Source organism: Pogona vitticeps, chromosome 5 (assembly GCF_051106095.1).
Source record: "Pogona vitticeps strain Pit_001003342236 chromosome 5, PviZW2.1, whole genome shotgun sequence".
Lineage (NCBI taxonomy): Eukaryota > Metazoa > Chordata > Lepidosauria > Squamata > Agamidae > Pogona > Pogona vitticeps.
In genome coordinates this window covers 50746968-50765793 of record NC_135787.1, presented here as the reverse complement: position 1 = coordinate 50765793, position 18826 = coordinate 50746968, and the positions used below count along the sequence as shown (strand labels likewise).

The 18826-nt window shown below is 39.9% G+C and overlaps 1 protein-coding gene across 3 annotated transcripts in view; it reads left to right on the top strand.

The window, feature by feature from the left end:
- Positions 1–8412: 8412 nt before the first annotated feature.
- The window catches only part of MARCHF1 (membrane associated ring-CH-type finger 1), a 196902-nt gene continuing 186488 nt past the window's right edge, over positions 8413–18826 (top strand). The window contains exon 1 of one of the 3 annotated variants that reach the window (XM_073001493.2): positions 8413–8989. In XM_073001493.2, coding sequence (XP_072857594.2) covers positions 8891–8989 — 99 coding nt within the window. In that variant the 5' untranslated portion in view covers positions 8413–8890. The remainder of the gene's footprint in view (positions 8990–18826) is intronic. The other 2 variants (XM_073001494.2, XM_073001492.2) reach the window with 2 other exon arrangements.

The window sequence follows — 18826 nt, the reverse complement described above, 5'->3', positions numbered from 1 at the left end:
CTTAACTAATTGATTAGTCACTTCTGGATTCTTTGACTCTCTTCTGCTCTTATGTTTTGTGGTCATTTATTTATTTAGTTACTGCTCTCTTAGCTGATGTTAGCTGTCCAAAATGTCTTAAATAAGTGATAACTGTTATTATTGTATTGCAAATCCCAATTAAAGGAGAATCATTGATGAAGTGCCACTTGCACAAGTGTTGATTTGCCATTTAGCAATTGATTCAGTGGGTCTGCTCTCAGTTGGGACTAGCAATAGCATATTGGGCAATAAATAATTATTAAATTATCTCAGAATTCTATCCTTCTAATATCTCATTTTAATTCTTTTAAAAGTCATTCTTGGACTTTCTCCTTGGGTTCTCTCCATTTGGCAGCACTTCTGGAGTTTTCCAACAGGAATAAATGGATAGCCTAAAATTTCTGCTCCTGTGCATTTTTTAAAAAAAGTTGTAATGTGTTATAACTAGAGATGGGGACGAATATAAAAATAGATTGGTTTTTCCAATGAATATAACCAATTCTTTAAATATTCATCAATCTGTATTTGTGGGTTCCAGAGACCCCCACGAATACGAAGGGATGAATATTTACCTGTTTTCATTCATCCTTCATATTAAAAAGAAAAGAAACACAATTCTGCCTACTGGCTGCTGATCAGCTGATTGGCGGTAGAAAGGCAGCCACCACCCCACACAGCCACCCAATACCACAGCCCCCCCACTCACTTCCTTTCCCTACCTTAGGCCCCATGCCATACCATCCCACTCCCACCAACATCCTCTTACCTTAATTGCTGCTGCTGAGGACTTCTGGCCTCGGAGCCACACATGTAAAAATGGAGACTGGCCGCCCTTTGCAAAGATGGAGGTTGCAGCTTCATTTAGGGTAGGGAAGCTACAGCTGCCATCTTTCCAAAGGGCAGCCTGGATTCCCTTAGCCTGCCTTAAGGTGTGGGGGCAGGCTGTTGGGTCGGCTGGCTGTGTGTGTGTGGGGGGGTGGCTGCCTATCAGCTTCTGATCAGCTGATCAGTGGCTGGTAGGCTGAATGGGCTTCTGTGCCCTGTGATAAACTCTCCTGGAGGGACCCAATTTGTGGGTGAATAACTTGGAGGTCTGATATCCAATCTTAACCAAAGTTGCCAGACATGTTAGGGAAAGATATAGGAAGCTCCATTGTGTTTCTGGAGTCTCTATGGACCTGGGGTGAGCTTTCCTGGGGGTTTCCTCTTTGTGACTATATACCTTGGGGGCCCGTGATCCAATGTTCACCAAACTACCAGGAGTTGTAAGAAAGCATCTGAGGAAGCTTCCCTGTGAATTTGGTGTCTCTAGGTTGTCGAGGCCAGTGTTATAGCCATTTAAAGTGCAGATGAATCCATGGATTGATTTGTTGATTCGTCAAATAATATTTGTATATTCTTATTTATTGATCCGTTCTATTAACCTTGACGAATAATGGATCAAAATGAACCACCATTTTTTAAAATTTGTCCCCATCTCTAGTTATAACAACTGAGACTATTATGGCTGTTTTTCCAAGGAGGGCTGGGAAAACATGGTCATAAATGGTTCCATACTGGAAATCTACTCCACCTATACATTAATGTGAACATTTAGGTATCTATAACCAGAATCCTACTACTTAGATATGCTGCTGTTAAGTACAGTAGTGCCACTCTTAGGAGCAATTACCACTGGTTAAAGAGTCACCAATTGTAATTATTTGTTGTAATCCATGTCACATGACTGACATATGATGGGGAATACAAGCAGCGACTCCTTAACTAGTGGCAACCAACCACTGAGATTTACATTACTGCACTTGTGCCAGCGTAAGTAAGTAACAGGATACTGGCCAAAATTATGTAAATAATTAAAATTAGGACAATGATCACATTCCTGATCAGCACTTGGGAATCTCCACTGTAAACCCATTTGTAACTGGAGTTGTTCACTACACAAAGATGTGTGAATTCTGATTCATAATGAAGACATAACTGATCAGAAATTGGAAGAATTCAATATAAGAACTCAAAACAAGAGAAAATGAGAATCTGAGCTTCCTATGTTAAATTACTCATCTTGATAAACATGTGAAAAGGGGATTATTATTTTTTTTCAGTTTGAAGGGACCTGTTATTTGAGATACAGTGTATATGCAAAATATTGTCAGTTCTGATTTATGCATCCTTTTTTCAGGGTTCTGTAGCTATAGAATACTCAGAAGTGGTTTACACACTCACTTCTTTGGGGTCCACTCTGTGACTATGAAGCTTACCCAAGCCTATACTAGCTGGTTGCTCTCCTGGGAGCTACAGCGGGGAATCAAATTCCCAGTCTCTAGCTTCACAGCCTCATATCCGACTCATTGAGCTATCCAGTCACACAGCATTTAGGCACATTCTTAAATATATTACAAAGCTATATAGACAGCTATATATAAACATACAGATTTTTATAGAGACTCAGAATTCTAATGATGCTTACTGTGATGATGTATGCTTTTGCCAAAGAAAAGAAAAATAATTTACCAAGTCTAATATTTTGGTTAGAATATCAATACCTCCTGGATATTTAGATAGTATTTACTCTAAATTCTACAGCACTGTGGAAGTTGGGTCTATAGATCACATTTAGCACTCTTCCTGAATTTCATGTGTCAATCATCATTTGAAAGAGCAAATGTTCATCAGCGAGTCTGAAAGGTGTTAACTTGTTTTTTGCTAAATGTTTTGATCGAACTGCTTTTAAAACCTGGCAGGCAGGGAGACAGCCAATTTAAACACCTACTGCTTATGTGCTATGCAGTTCTAACTCTATTTTGTCATTTGCATGCCTAACCTGTCAAATCCCAGATCAGCTAAAGAAAGGATGGTGAGATTTTCAATATTTATATTGAATAATAACATAGATCTATGGTGTCTTCTTGGTAGAAATGTATTAAGGTACTGTTCCCATAATAATGTTTGGAGTTGTATTAGGAAATATATTTACAGACTGCAGCTCTCAGCATTCCTCACTTCTCATTTTTATACCTATCATTCCACTCTCTAGACCAACCAGGTGTTGAATCACCTTGAACCTTCTTGAGAAAGACAGTAACTTCTCCCCCCTTCTCTTCAGCTGAAACAATTATTTTATCTCTTCACTAAGACATTCCACCGTACTTAGTGAGACATAAGTCAGTATGTACAGAAGTACAGCCTTATATAAATATGCTCATGCATACATGCACACATGCACATTCAATCAAGAACTAAAAGAAATATATGCACTTAATAATCATATTTTAATATACAGAAATTAATAGACAAAACCCAGGTTTTGAGTATGAAAGTTTTAATATTAAAAATTTAGTGTCTCTAAAAATATTAAAGGTTAGAATACTGTATATATTATTAATCTAATAACAACTGAAAGTATAACAGTGGAAAAAATCTAGAATATACAGTATATCACAGAAGTGAGTACACCCCCTCACATTTCATACATATTTTAGTATATCTTTTCATGTGACAACACTGAAGAAATACCACTTGGCTACAATGGGAAGCAGTGAGTATACAGCTTGTACAACAGTGTAAACGTGCTGTCCCCTCAAAATAACACAAAACACAGCCATTAATGTCTAAACCGCTGGCAACAAAAGTGAGTACAACAATAGTAATATAGTTCAAGATGGGGGGAAAATATTCAAGTGATGACAGAAGGGAAAGCCTACCTAAAGAACCAGGTCTTACGTTTGCTCTTAAAAACACTCAGCAAGGGAGCCATACAGATGTCTGGGGGCAGACTGTTCCAAAGGCGACGGAGGGACCACTGCCGAGAAGGCCCGGTTTCTTGTTTTTCTCTCTCTGGGTCTCCCTTGGCATTAGGCCCCTCAGCTGCCCTTCCCAGCTAGAACAAGTGATTCGGGTAGATCTACTGTAGGTAGGAGGAGGCCTTCCGCTAGATACCAAGGTCATAAACCATTTAGGGATTCATATGTCATCATTAACACTTTGAAATCAATGCGGAAACAAACGGGCAGCCAATGCAAGGCAGCCAGAGTGGGGGAAATATGCTGACATTTTCTCATCCCACTGAGAAGTCTGACAACCACGTTCTGCACCATTTGAAGCTTCTGCATCAATCTCAAAGGTAGCCCATGTAGAGTGCATTGCAGTAGTTTAATCTCGAGATTACAGGCGCATGGACCCAAGTGGTGAGCACCCCAACATCAAAATAGGGACACAGCTGGGCAATCCGCCACAGATAGGCGGAGCAGACCACTGACGCCACCTGCATTTCCATGGTGAGCACCGGATCCAGATGGACCCCCCAAGCTGCGAACCTCACTCTTTGTGGTGAGAGTCACTTCCCAAAAGAGAGGGAGTTTACCAAACCACCAATGGAGGGGCCACTCACCCTCAGGACCTCCGTCTTGTCTGGGTTCAGCCTCAGTCCATTCTCCTGCATCCATTGCAGTACAGCTTCCAGGCAGCGCTCAAGGGACGGAACGGCATCCACTGTGGGTTGGAGAAAAGAAGAAGCAGAGCTGGGTGTCATCAGCGTACTGATGGCACAAAGCCCCACACCGCCTGATGACCCCACCCAGCGGCCTCATGTAAATATTAAACAGCATTGGGGAGATAACCAAGCCCTGCGGAATCCCACAACTGAGGCTCCACAGGGCTGAGAAACTCTCTCCAATCTGCACTCTTTGGGGATGGTCCTCCCAAACCATGCCTAGATGTTAAGTACTGCAAGGCCCAGACCCAGTTGTAATTGTCATAGATACAGGAAAACTTGAAATAGGCTGCTTAGAATCATTGTGGCCAAAAGCCACTTAAATATTGGATATTAATAGTTCATAAACTGCTCCTGGTATTATTACTTTTTTGTTTTTAAAAATCATTTTATTGGGTTTAAATGATAGGCATGCAGGCCAACAAAAAAATATCAACATATAAATATTTAAATAACTAACAAACTAAACATTAGTTTGGGTTCCATAGTTTTTTTTAATTGTTGGAATGCAGGGGATATTGTATTACTTAATAATATTTATTATTTATAAGGTACCTCACAAAAAACTAGGCACTGTACATGATTAAATTAAAAAAGAACAAACTCTGCAAGAGAAGACCATATGGAAAAGAGAATAAACAGAGGAGAAGCAGAAGTAATTCCCTCACATCTGATTTTGAAGAGATCTGTGCGTTAACTGCTTTGAGTTCTTTTTAAAAAAACAGATAAAAAGAAAAACTATTATTCTTATTGAAAATACAACATAATAAAAGTACATGGGGGTATGAGGGCAGAGGATTTAATAATATTTTTGGAAAAGCTATTTTTCTAAAATAAGGTACTGCTTATTTAAGGCAAAAAAGAGGAAGTGTCTTTATCTTCCTTGGGTTAAAAAGAAAGAGCAACATTGCCTTTTCAAAAATTAAATCATGTCCTCATACATCTTCACTCAGATGTACAGCCCACTGAAGTTAATTCTGCTTCCTTCAAAATAGATATGTGCACGTGAGGCCAGAGTTTTAGGTAACTAACTTCTCATAACCTAAATAAAGCAGTCGATCTAGTCCAAGGCAAAGGAAGGAAGCCGGCCTGATTTTTTGTTTGTTTGTTTGCTTCACCTTTTAATCTCCTTCATCTTCCTCACTAAGAGAGACATGGGTGGATTAAATTAATTAATGCTTAACCCTGAAGTGTTCCCTTATCAATAGAGAAAGAAGTAAGCAATTGGTATGATTCCCAAAGTGACAGCAACACATTTGCTTTTAAATTAGAGGAAAGTATATCTGATAATAACATCCACGTTCAAGGCAGTTAAATAAAGAATTTTTGCAGATATGGCAATACCTCACATTGCAGGAGCCAGAGTTAACACTGGTCAGTATCACAGGTATTTAGGAGGTAAACAAAGACATGTTGTTGTGTAGATGGTCTAAACAAGTGACTCTATCCCGAAATGGGAATGTCTCACATTCTGAATGTTTATAATGAATAGAACAATTTTCAAAGAGAATAATTTGGTGGTGGTTGGGGGTTTTTTGGGCTGTTTGGCCATGTTCTGGAGGTTTTTCTTCCTAACATTTCTCCAGTCTCTGTGGCTGGCATCTTCAGAGGACAGGAGCCAGAATTCTGTCTGTGTTCTGGACAGACAGAATTCTAGTTCCTATCCTCTGAATATGCTGGTCACAGAGACTGACGAAACATTAGGAAGAAAAACCTCCAGAACATGGCCAAACAGCCCGAAAAACCACAACAACCATAGGATCCCAGCCGTGAAAGCCTTCAAGAACACAGAATAGTTTGGCCTTTAAAAACTCATTCAAAGTTGGACTATCTCTAGTAGACATCTTATGCACTTGGGTCTAGTGTTTAATTTCTGAAGTGAGGGTTATTGGAGTTCACAACTGTTTGGAAAGACTGCTTCAGAATTCTGCAGAGTCCAGACTAAGATATTCTAGATCAAAGTTAGGTAACTTGTGCTTCTCCTTATGATGTTGGACTGAAGTTTCCAACATTCTGTGGCATTGGCTAAGGTAACTAAGGTTGATGAGAATTGCAGTGCAAAAGCATCTAGGGCTCCATATGTTCAATTGATTGAATTATCCATTTAGTCATATCCAACCCTTAGTGATTCCATATGTTGCAAAGTCCTAATCCTAGAGCCACATAGTTTCTTTGTCCTAGGATCTTGGAATAGCATGATCTAAAACAAGGGAGACGCTTCCCACTCTCAAAAAATAAAATAAATCCTGTAGCTGTCCCTTTTTTGCATCATGCTGTCCAAAGGAATGAAATTAAAATTTCCTGTTTTGTGTCACTAATGTATATAGAGGTAGGAAAGTGATGTGTATATAATTGAGGAAAGCTGTTGAGGAAGCACATCGTTCTTGTGGGACTCCAAAAGATGGCCCTGCCTGGAAATTATATCCTATGACTCCTCTACCCATTTCTAAGGGTGTGGGTAGCTATATTATTCCAAGTTTAATTCCTAAACCCAGATATTCAAGGGTTTATGTAATCCCAGTTATTTGTGGACTGATTGTGAGTACTTAGTGCAATTGCATGGAAAATGCACTCCGCACTAGTGTAAAGGAGCCACAGCTAGTGCAATTGAAGCCCTAGTATCTTCTGAGCAGTAAGAGCCATGATATCGTTTGCCACCCCCTCAAACTTTTCTGTTCCCTTTGAAGTTACCTGCAGTCCTCAAAGTAGTTGGGAAAGAAATGGATTTTCCCAGAAACAGTATATTGAAAGCTGTCCCTGTTATAGTGCAAAACATTTAAGGTAGTTTGGTCTTGAATAAGTGGTTAAGAGCCATTAACTTTATAAAAAAAAGACCTGCTCCTCACTTGTTATGTCAAGCTCCAGATAACTGAATTTTTTGAATTTCTTTATAGGGGGGAGGTTGACTGGATATGGCGACTGCTATGATTCAGTGTTCCAGATCTCCCAGTGCTGGGCTCTGTCATTCTGAACAGGTTCTGATGCTCCAGTTTCAGTAATGAATTCCAAGCTGAACATTCCCAGGGACAAAGTTCTATTTAAAACTAGGAAACCACTGCAAAATAAAACCTCTTCAGTTATTCAGGTGCCACTAGATTCTGCTTTTTCTACAACAGACTAATGTGGCTATTGGTTGTTGTGGGTTTTTCGGGCTCTTTGGCCGTGTTCTGAAGGTTGTTCTTCCTAACATTTCGCCAGTCTCTGTGGCCGGCATCTTCAGAGGACAGCACTAATATGGCTATTCTGCCGAAAATTAGTATATTTAAACAAACAACCGAATTTAGGCCTTTATGCTGGGTGACGCTGGCTGAAAATGAGGTCCTTTCCCAGAATCAGGAGAGCTACCTCCACTGAACACGTGTTCTCGGCATGTGAACATGCTAAGGCTACTTGCTTTCGTGCAAAACAACTATGCGGAGAGAAAAGGAGTGTAGCAGCAGGAGGATCTCCCCCCCTCCACTCCGTAGAAGCGGCAGGGAAGGGGTTAAAAATTCCTCACAGGCCGCCCCGGGCAGCCCCATTTGCAATGGCTTGCTTCTTTCTTTCTTTTTTATTTTATCCTTAAACCGCCGCTTTTCCCTCCGAGGCAGCTCCTTTGAACCTAAGCAGATTATACTGGAAGCGCATGAAGGACACCGCGAGCTCGCCCGCGTGTTTTTTTTTTTTTCTTTCCCGAGGAGGAGATTTGGCTCCAAAATAGGACGCTAAGCCGCCTTTCAGCCTCGCGCGTATAATTTTATTAACGGAGGGACCGGCGCGAGCGCGCCAGGCGGCCTCGGCCCGGGCAAGCCTCCCCGGCAGGAAAGCGAAGCAAGCGGCCGGAAAGCCCTCCAAAGCCCGGTCGTCGTCGTCGCCGGCGCCGGCGCCGCGAACCTGGAAAAAGCCTGAGGAGCCATTAAAGGAAGGAAGCGCTTTTTAAAATCAGGGCCCAAGCTCTTTCTTGGTTTCCATGACAGTTATTAGGTAACAGAAAAAAAAAATTGAACTGTCTCCCACAATGCTCCGGAGAAAGAAAGGGGGTGGGGGGAAGAGGTTGCTCCAGTGACAAAGCAGAGGAATCCTGACTCGCGGCAATTCGACTCAGGAGAGAATTTGAAAAACTCTCTGGATTATGATGTCAATTTTTGGGTGCCCGCTCCTCGGCGCTCTGTTTAGGCTGGTGGGCGGTAGGGGTGCCTTTTATTTCTGAAGGAAGAGCCTGCGCCGCTCTTGCTTACCTCGGCGCACACACACCACAAGCACGCGCTCGCAGACACGCACACACACGCACACCTATCTCTGGCAACGCAAGGATATGAACAATTATCCAGGTGGGCTCTTCACGGGGAGCGAAGCTCGAAGGCGGCCAATCAGGCGGTGGCAACCTGCAGCCCTGTCAGGATGCCGCTCCAGCGGATCTCGGTAGTCCCAGCGCGGGAGACGGCCAGCAATGGGAGAAGTTCGATGGGCAGAAACAAAGAGAAGAACAAGGAAGTCGAGGTAAGCAAGGGTCCGCGGGGCTAGTGGTCGCCTACCACGACGGGGGGGCAAACAGTTTGCTGCCAGTAGCCCCAAAGGGTGGGGTGGACAGTTTACTCCAGAGGAGGGAATTCGGTTGGAGAATTGCTACACACACACACACACACACACACACACACACACACACACACACACACACACACACACACACACGTGTGTGTGTGTGTGTGTGTATGCATACAGGATGTGTAGCGTGTCGAAATGCAATCTTCGCAAATGCCTGAAATGCAGCCTTCCCGAATGCGCCCCTCTATAATGGGAGGACCAGGCGCTTGGTGCAGATAGGGGATGATGCTACAAAGAGGATGTGCATTGTCAGTGCTGTTTGTGGCTCGGAAAAAAGGGGCTCCTGTAGAGGGGTGTGCGCGGAGGAAGGGTTATGGTCCACTGACTCTACAGACAATGGCCATTGTTCCTTCTGTACTTTCCTATGGTGTGCTAAAAGGCAACAGAGCATCGTGTGCATGGGCAGGGGGAATTGTCAGCAGGAACAGCATAGAAACACACCCTATACAGGAAAGCCCCTAATAAAATAGCCATCAAATGTGGATGTGCAATCCTTCTGACATACAGGCACACACTCTTTTACTCATTGTCCATTCCCATGTCAAGCCCATCTGTTTTGTTCTCATTCCATTGTTATCTGTCTTTCCTTGAGTGAAATATTTATGAGAAAGAAACTATTCTATTATTGACCAACAGGAAATTCTAGGATCCTAGGTGTGCAGGATCCTACGGTTGACACTGTAGTAATTTATTGTAGATCTAGTTTCTGAAACTATTTTCTAACAGAGATTATCCAGGCAAAGTAAGATTTTGCAAAATTTTGCTTGGAGTGTTTGGTATAGGGGAAATGAAGCTGCAACTGTTTTAAGTCTCTTGGTGCCTTTTAAATATGTAGATTGGTTAATATATTTAGTTAACCTTTAACACACTTTTTCAGTTACAAATAATTGTGCCTGAGAAGACGAAATATTTGAAGGTTTTTACTTGGAAAAGTTTGCTGTATTTCCCAGTTGGGTTTACCCCATAGCTCGTTTTTGCATTTATTACCTCTTTTTATTTCATGCATTAATAGCTCATTCATCATTTGCAATTTATGTACTAGTGTAAAATATCAGTAGGTTTATTATACTTGGCTGAGACCCTGCTTCAGCCTTGCAGTTGGCTTATAACTAATGCAGTGATTATTACTCCCTCATTTTCAGCTACACAATGTTATCCTTCTAAAAAAATTATAATTTTGCACAATGATCTTGTTCAACTAGTGATATCTAACACATCAGTGAAAATTATGAAGTATCAGATTGGAGTTTTCTTTGGTAGGGATCAACTTAAAGTGACAGTGGTCCAAAGAAAAATGTCAGGCAAGAGAATGGGAAGTCTAATACAGTATTGGCAGAATGATGGCTTAACTGCATAATTTGTCACTTAGGTAAGCTATACATTAGTCTTATAACCACATTATACCCCTTTAGGCTGAGGGAACTAGTTCCTGTCTTGAGGTCCTTACAGAAACACCTCCCAAAAGGAAAGCTTCTCTTAATGTAAGATTTCCCCCCTTCCTATGAACTCGTAATTTGATAAGCCTGGGTTGTTTGTTGAATGAATTGTACTTCAGTAGATTATTGTAGAAACGAGTATGCATGCAGATTCAGAAAACAATATAAACTTATAATTTAAGAAAAAGAGAAGAAATCATTTTTAGTTAGATCTGTCAATAAAAACATGCATAGCAAAATGGTCTCCTGCTGTGTAGAAGCCCTTGCTTGGTCAGTTGTTCATATGTTTACCTTCAAAGAACCTCCCCCCCCCCCAATAATATGACATTATTAATACATAAGAGTGAGTATAATTAGGTAGTTCCATTATGGTTTTGTTCAGCTAGTGGAAACCAGAATAGAATTTGTTCTATAATGTGCAGCCTAGAGTAGCAATGCACAAAAGCGAAATACTGTACAGTATTACCAGAGAGCAAGTTTTAGGGATGCATGCAAGTTTGTGTAATACTTGGGTTGTTTCAGGCACCTGCACCTTTATTTTGATAGTTGTCAAGGTTTGTCTCTCTCAGTCCCTATGTCACCATCAAGAAAACCCTATCATCTCTATTACCATACTCAGACAAGATGTAGACCATTATTATCAAAGATGCTGAACAGAACTCTTTCGATTTTTCATGCTTCTCAACTTTAGGCCAGTTGAATAAATCCTAACCTTGGCACTGTCTGATACCTTATGTAGCTGTTTTTTTTCTGCTGAATGTTATTTCATTGAGTGCTCAAATGGATACTACTTATCACTGAGTGCTTGCTACAACATAGCAGTAGGGTGTGCTACACATGCCATTCCCCCCCCCGCCCCCATGGAACTGAATTTACTATAAATTTACACGTCCCCAACCTCCCTCTTACCAGACCTAGCTATTCTCTGTGCTCCATGTCCTCCATTCTTTTCAATTGGATTGCTTCCCAACTCAGTGTTTCTAATCGTTGCCCAATGAAGATGATTTTACAACTGTTCTTATTTTTTTTAATCAGAGGGAAAGTAATGTCTGGTTCTTGTTTTCAGTAATAAATTCTGGATGCTAGGGTTCTACTTCATAACTGTTTTAAATTTTGTTTTGTTTTGTTTTAAGTAACTCTTTCTGATCCAAGTGAGGAATGCCTTTTCTCTTCCAGGAGTCCTTGCATGCTGTTCTGAGATTTGCTCAAGGCCAGTCTTCCCTAACTCTTCACATGTTTTAGAAGACAGTTCCTATCAGACCATGGTGTCAGGGCCAATAATTGGAGTTTTAGTATTAAACAATTTGCAAACACTGTGATAGGGAAGGGTGTTTCAGTCCCAGATTCTATGGCCTAGAGTCAGGTCTCCCAGATCCTACTGTGTGTCCAGTTGTTGCCCAACTCAGGCCTTCAACATACTTAAGTACTCACCTACAAAATGAAATCTATCATGGTCTGCAAGCTGATTTCCAAGAAAATTCACCTGCGTGAACCTGTCCTTTCATTGGGGAACCTCTGGTAAGTTTTCATGAAATTCTAGAACTCTGTTTGAAAACTACTGTACCATCTGAGCAACACAGGTTTCATAACATATGGTTCATTATGATATAGAATAAGGAAATTCATAAATCAGTCATCTGCATATTTATTTGGAAGTACAGTGGTGCCTCGCTTAGCGATTGCTTCTTTTAATGATGTATTCGCTTAGTGATGAGGTTTTAGGAGCAATCCTGCACTCCGTTTAGCGATGTTTCCAATGGGGGAATTTCGCATAGCGATGTTCGGGACCATGCTTCGCATAACGATGACAGTATGGGTCCCCCTGTTTCGCTTAACGATGTCAGTTTTCGCTATTTTTAAAGTGTCTTAAAATGTTTAAAAACTGTTCAAAATGCTTGGAATCATTAGTGCACCTTGTAAAACCTTTGCAAACTTAATTTGGCTTTGTTCTGAGTCTTCGTTAATTTTTGGTGAATTTTTTTCCCCCCATTGGAATGCATTGACAGCTGTCAAACCTACAGTTCAATGCATTTCAATGGGGGGAGAAAAAATTCAACAAAAATTAATGAAGACTCAGAACAAAGCCAAATTAAGTTTGCAAAGCTTTTACAGGGTGCACTAATGATTCCAAGCATTTTAAACAGTTTTTGAACATTTTAAGACACTTTAAAAATAGTGAAAACGGACCTGTCAAAACCATTGAAATGCATTGAAACCTATTCAGTGCATTCCAATGGGGAAACCACGTTTCGCTTAGCGATGTTTCCTATGGTGATTTTTGCTTAAGGACGGTAATCCGTTCCCATTGGAACGGATTATCCGGTTTTCAATGCATTCCTATGGGAAATGGTGTTTCACTTAGCGATGTTTTCCCATAGCGATTTTTTTTGAACCAATCAACATCGCTAAGCGAGGCACCACTGTAAGTATAATTGTCTTCAATTGTAGCTATTCCCAAGAAAGAATTGATTGTGGTCCTGGTCTGCAAATGTGTACAGTGGTTGCCTCACAAGACGAATGCCTCGCAGGACAAAAAACTCGGAATGCAAATGGTCTTGGTGATGGGGGTTGATGACTCGCAAGACAAATGTTCCTATGGCCGTGCTTCCCAAGAAGAATGTTTTCTGTTTTATGTTCCTGCCTCATGTTTGCTGATTTTTAAATGTTTTTCTATGATGTTTAAAAAGTTAAAGTTTTTTGATTGAAATTTTTGAAATCATCTGCACAATATGTATGGCTTTAAAGAGCACTTAATAAACCCTTTGTAAACCAAATTTGACTTTGTTCTGACTTTTTTTGCCCATAGGAACGCATTAATTAGATTTCAATGCATTCCTATGGGAAAATGCGTTTCGCAAGATGAATTTTTTGCAAGACAATATTAACTGCGGAATGAATTTAATTCGTCTTGTGAGGCACCACTGTATTAAGTTCCCAGTTTGAGACTGGCTTACATAGACATGCCTTCCCTGCAACTGTGTGCTCTGATCTATGTGGACATGGAGATGGAGTATTGTGAATCCAGCTGCACATGTGTAAAGCTAAGAGGCTATTGTAAGGACTCCAGTTTCATTGTTTTCAAGACTGGACATGGCTGGCCATCTCCTGATGTGTACAGACCAGTTTATCTTAGCATTTCTCCACGTGATCATGTATGAATGCACAATTGTATAGTGGGGATTTGGCAGTGCAAGCTAGCCCAGCTGTTGGGCAAAATAATAGGACATAACTTTTTGTGCTAGTTGTTAGTGAGGATGTTAATGATAGGCAGCTGACTGTTTATGGATGTAAAAACTTGTGCTATATCATGGCTAAGAGGCTGAGTTAAAAATTCAGAAACTGTTTGAAACTCATGACTTTAATGAACTCATTGTGTATCTACAAACAAGCCCCTTAGTCTTCCTTTTTCATCCTACTATCCTGATACTGCAGATGATAACACTAACCTACTTTACAGGATTACTATAAATATCACAATGATGTGTAAAAAATGTTCTGAAACATTATATGAATGCCAAGAATTAATTATTATGAATTAATTATTATTTCACACTATACTGTACTTCATTTGGATATACTTCCTCTCCTTACATAAAATGTTGTGCCCGTTTGGCATAATGAACTTGTGTGACACAGGGGTGGACAACTTTGTGGACCTGTTTGTATTTTAGTAGCAAGACTTTGTATCTGTGCTGGTCTTTGCCCAAGATAGGGAGCACCCATCCTCTTCTGTTTGGACCATGGACTGTCCTTGTCTCTCCTTTGTATTAGGGAGAATTTAACTTCAGTTGAGGACTAAAGAAGTTAAGGAAGGAAGAGAGAGAGAATACTTTTCGTTGATTTAAAACATTTTGGGAGTAGGAGTATCTTATAACTTGGACTAAAGCAAGTAATTAGAAGACTACATCCTCTGATTTCTTTGTTGCTGCTTATAATTCCTGTGAAATGCAAATCATTTATTTAATGAAGCTGAGGTAGAAGAAGCTTAATTGTGGCTCTTGCTTCAGTTTAGTGTTGAGCTACTGCAATTTCTTACTGGTTGTTTTTATTAATAACGAGATGATGTAAAGTGATGGTAGGCTATGAAGAGCAAATGATAGAAGTACAATTCACCAACCTGAGTAGCAAGGCAGTTCAATAACTGAGAGAAGTTGCAGGCATTACATTCTCTCATCTAAACCACTGGGGGAAGTTATCTGGAGCTTTGGGCTACAGAACCATCAACAAGTTGTTGAGATGTATTTTGAGGAGCTGCTGCCTGTCCTGATCATGAGCCATCACTGGCTTCTGAACAGGTATTTAGAGGCAGTGTTGGTGTGTATGTGTGGTAGTACTGTGTGTGAGGAAATCTGCTGACCTGTAAATGTAGCTGGTGTAGAATGGGATTGTGTTGTTCCTGAAGGACAAATGTCATAGCTGAGGGGGATGATTCCAAATTTGATGCGGTCTATGGAAGCACAGGTTACCACAGTAGTCAGGCATTCCTTTATCGATTTTGGTCAGTATATGAATTGCATCCCTCTTTAGGCAAAGTGGGCCTAGCTTCTGTTATGCTTATATACTAGATATATCAGATCAGAATACTGCAACATTCAATATTTGGGGCTAGCTTTGAACATAACTAGAAATTTTTTGGCTGGTACAGAATGTGGCTGTTCAAGCCCTTGTTGGAGCTGAATGGTTAATTCATATTGTATCAACTCTGCACCAGCTGCACTACTGTGTTACCCTAAAAATAAGACAGGGTCTTATATTAATTTTTGCTCCAAAAAAAATCATTAGGGCTTATTTTCAGGTGTTTTATTTTTTTCTGGTACACGAATCTACATTTATTCAAATACAGTCATGTCATCTTCTTCTGGTTGCTGCTCAGTGGTGGAGAGTGGGGTTTCATTTAACTGGGGCTTATTTTTGGGGTAGGGCTTATATTACGAGCATCCTTGAAAAATCACACTAGGGCTTAGTTTCAGGTTAGGTCTTATTTTTGGTGAAACAGGGTAGTTGTTTGTGTTTCCAGGATGAAATTCGAATGGTTTAGATGTAGGACATTTGTAGATAGTGTAGGACAGCCTCTACCTCAGTGGAATGTCTTTGCTTGGTGGTCTACTGATAAGATATGTAAAACTAACATGCTGTAGAAATAAGACATTCCCATGGGGAGTTTCCTGCCCCTTGGAATTCCCCCTCATGAGACATGGCTGGTTCCATCTGTTGTTTCAACATATATAATTAACATATTAAATATATATGTTAATTTAGATAACTGGTTTGTTTTTAATGTCGCATTAAAATTGATTATTTAATTATTTTTATGCTGACATAGAATTCCATGTATTGTATTGAAAGATTGGGTGAAAGGTGATGAGAAATGGGAAAACCCAGAAAGAAATGTTGTTGCTGTTTAGTCGTTAAGTCGTGTCCGACTCTTTAGGACCCCATGGATAGGAGCACGCCATGCCCTGTCTTCCACTGCCTCCGGGAGTTTGGTCAAATTCATGTTCGTAGCTTTGATGACACTGTCCAACCATCTCGTCCTCTGTCGTCCCTTTCTCCTCTTGCCTTCACACTTTCCCAACATCAGGGTCTTTTCCAGGGAGTCTTCTCATGAGATGGCCAAAGTATTGGATCCTCAGCTTGGGGACACCCTAATTCATCCTCGTTATCACTGCAGTGCAAACATTTTCAGAAGGGGGGCTCCACATGGACAGTTATATATGTGAAGTTTTCAGTGTGACCCAGAGCCCTGAAAACATTGAGTGCCCTTAATGTAGATGTTGCATAGCCACATTGTGTAGTTGAATAGATCTAGTCATTTAAACTTTCTTACTGGGTCTAAAGCAATTTAGATTTTAGGCAAATTGATTTGATGGAATGAGGGCTGCTTTTCAAGTTGGTTGGCAGCTTGGAGGCTGCATTCCCAAAAGGGCATGGTTACAGTGGGAAGCTAGATTTTTAAATTATTTATTTAAAATGAAATTATTTATTAATTAAATAAGGAAATTATTTATTTGCTTCCTTAAATACAGTAAAGATCAAGAACTGCCCTCCGAAAGCATAGGCATGCAAACCTAAGATAACTTAAGATATATGAAAGATTATAATTTTAAAACCACTTTTATTAAAATATTGCTCATTCTTTGAAAATCAGTTTCATTCCTTCAGGGCTAATACATTTATTTTTTAATGTATTAACACTATTCAGATATTTTGCTTAATTTTTAGCTGTAGTAGCAGCAACGGTTGTGTTGAATTGCAACATAGGGCTTATGCACGCATCCTATTTGCTCCTGTTTAAGAGGTGGCTCGGTTTCCATTGATTCAAATTAGATTAACAGATCCACATTATATTACTGGAGACTCGACTCAATCTCTTTCATTTTCCTTCCATTCCAGGATTACCTGCTTAGAAGTTAAAGTCTGTTTTGCAGCCTAGGCCCTTCCAAATCAATTATCTGTGTCTGCCCCTTTGTCTCAATCAAGCTTGGTACTTATGGGTACAGAATACAGTTAGAACTTTCCTGACATCAGTTGGTTTGTCATCTGTGGAATGTTCTCCTCAATATGGAGTAGGACTGTCTCTCACTGCCTTGTGGGTTGTGAATGAGTGTGTTCTCGCCAGCACAACTGCCTCTCACTCACTGCTTGATTTCTGGAAGGATCAGTATAGTACTCTATTTTACCCTGTTAAAAAAAAGAGCCACCTAAGGTAAATTCTCCTTCTATGATTTCCCCTCCCCAAATAAAATAATCTGTCCAATTTAGTTGTGTCAAGGGATTATGTGCAGTTTCCCCTCTGCTGCTCTTCTCTTGCCATGGATGCTCAAAAGTGGCATCAATCAATGAAAATGGTGTTAAACATGAATGAGTCCTCCCACCTTCAAATTCTGCAAACTCTTTCATGTTAGGAAGAAACCAACACTCTCTTCTTCACAAAATGAAAGTTTCCACTAAATAACAGAGATGCAGACAAATTTTGAGCTACAGTCCACTGGCATGGGGAGGAGAGGGGACCAGAAGATAGGAGAAGGTAGTGGAAATGGCTTTTCCATCTAATAACTGTTCTCTCAGGCATGCATGCTGCAGTAGACAATACAGATATGTACAGCATACTATTTAGCTTCAACCACAACTATTGGGTATGGGGTTATATTAATAATGACTCCCTTTTTATGTGTTTTCTCCTTCTCCCCCTCCTCGCCAAACTGGTGTATTATGCAGACTTCTTCACAGGTTGTTTTGATGATTTAAGAAAGGGAAAATGCATATATCGCTAATATGATGATCAAGGGTGTTAACTAACAGTTATTAAAGCTTGGGATGAGCAATTCCAGATCTGTGGGGAAAATGGATCACAGTTTTAGGCCACATCAATCTGAGCCACACTCCTCATGCAAATGAGCTCATAGAGATGCTTTGATATCCCATATCATAAAGACATGTAATAAAAAGAGCAAACAGTGGACTTGAGGAGGTCAGCAGAAGCAGAGTTTTGAACAAGTGCAGAGGCACTTGTTCAAAAATGTTCAGTTAGCTCTCAAACATATTGAAAAAATGAATAGTTTAAGAAAGAAATCTCCAACAGATGCATTTCTAAAAAAATCTCAAAGATTTCTAGAGGGGAAGTGGTTTTTAAGGATTGGCTTTTTGCAGTTTGGATGTGTATCTCAGTAAGATGTTCCTCACATCTGCAACCAGCTGTGGTCAGCTAGGATGAAACTTTAGCTGCTTATGGAAATCCCTGAATTCCACGAATTTGTTTTAGCTTTTGAGTTTAAAACATCGATTTATAATTTAGTTTTGCTTTAACATTAGGTTCATGCTACATGTTGACCACAAAGGAAATTTTTAAGAAACAGAAGTTTCTTAATGTAAGCCCAGGTGACATAGCAGACTTAAAGGTGCATTTATTTAACATTAAAAACTATTATTTATGTACTCTAGATTTCTTACTCCACTTGCCAGTGAGATATAATTAAAAGAATGGATAAATTAGTATATTGGTTTAAGACAGGGTGGGCAAAAAGCATTTTTTTTAAAAAATCTGCTTTAAAATATAATTAGATTTTCATGTGTATTGATTATTCTTTTAAAAATAGAACACTAGGTTTCACTAAAGTTGTAAATTAACATACATTATTAATCAGATATGCATCATTGTTCAAGGAATATAAGAAGAAATATATTTAAATCAGTGACTTAAGTTGGGGTTTTCTCTTAATGGTTTAAATTATAGTTTAAAAGAGTTATTTAATTAACTGAATTAATCTACCCTGCTTTAGGATAGTTGTATGATTGA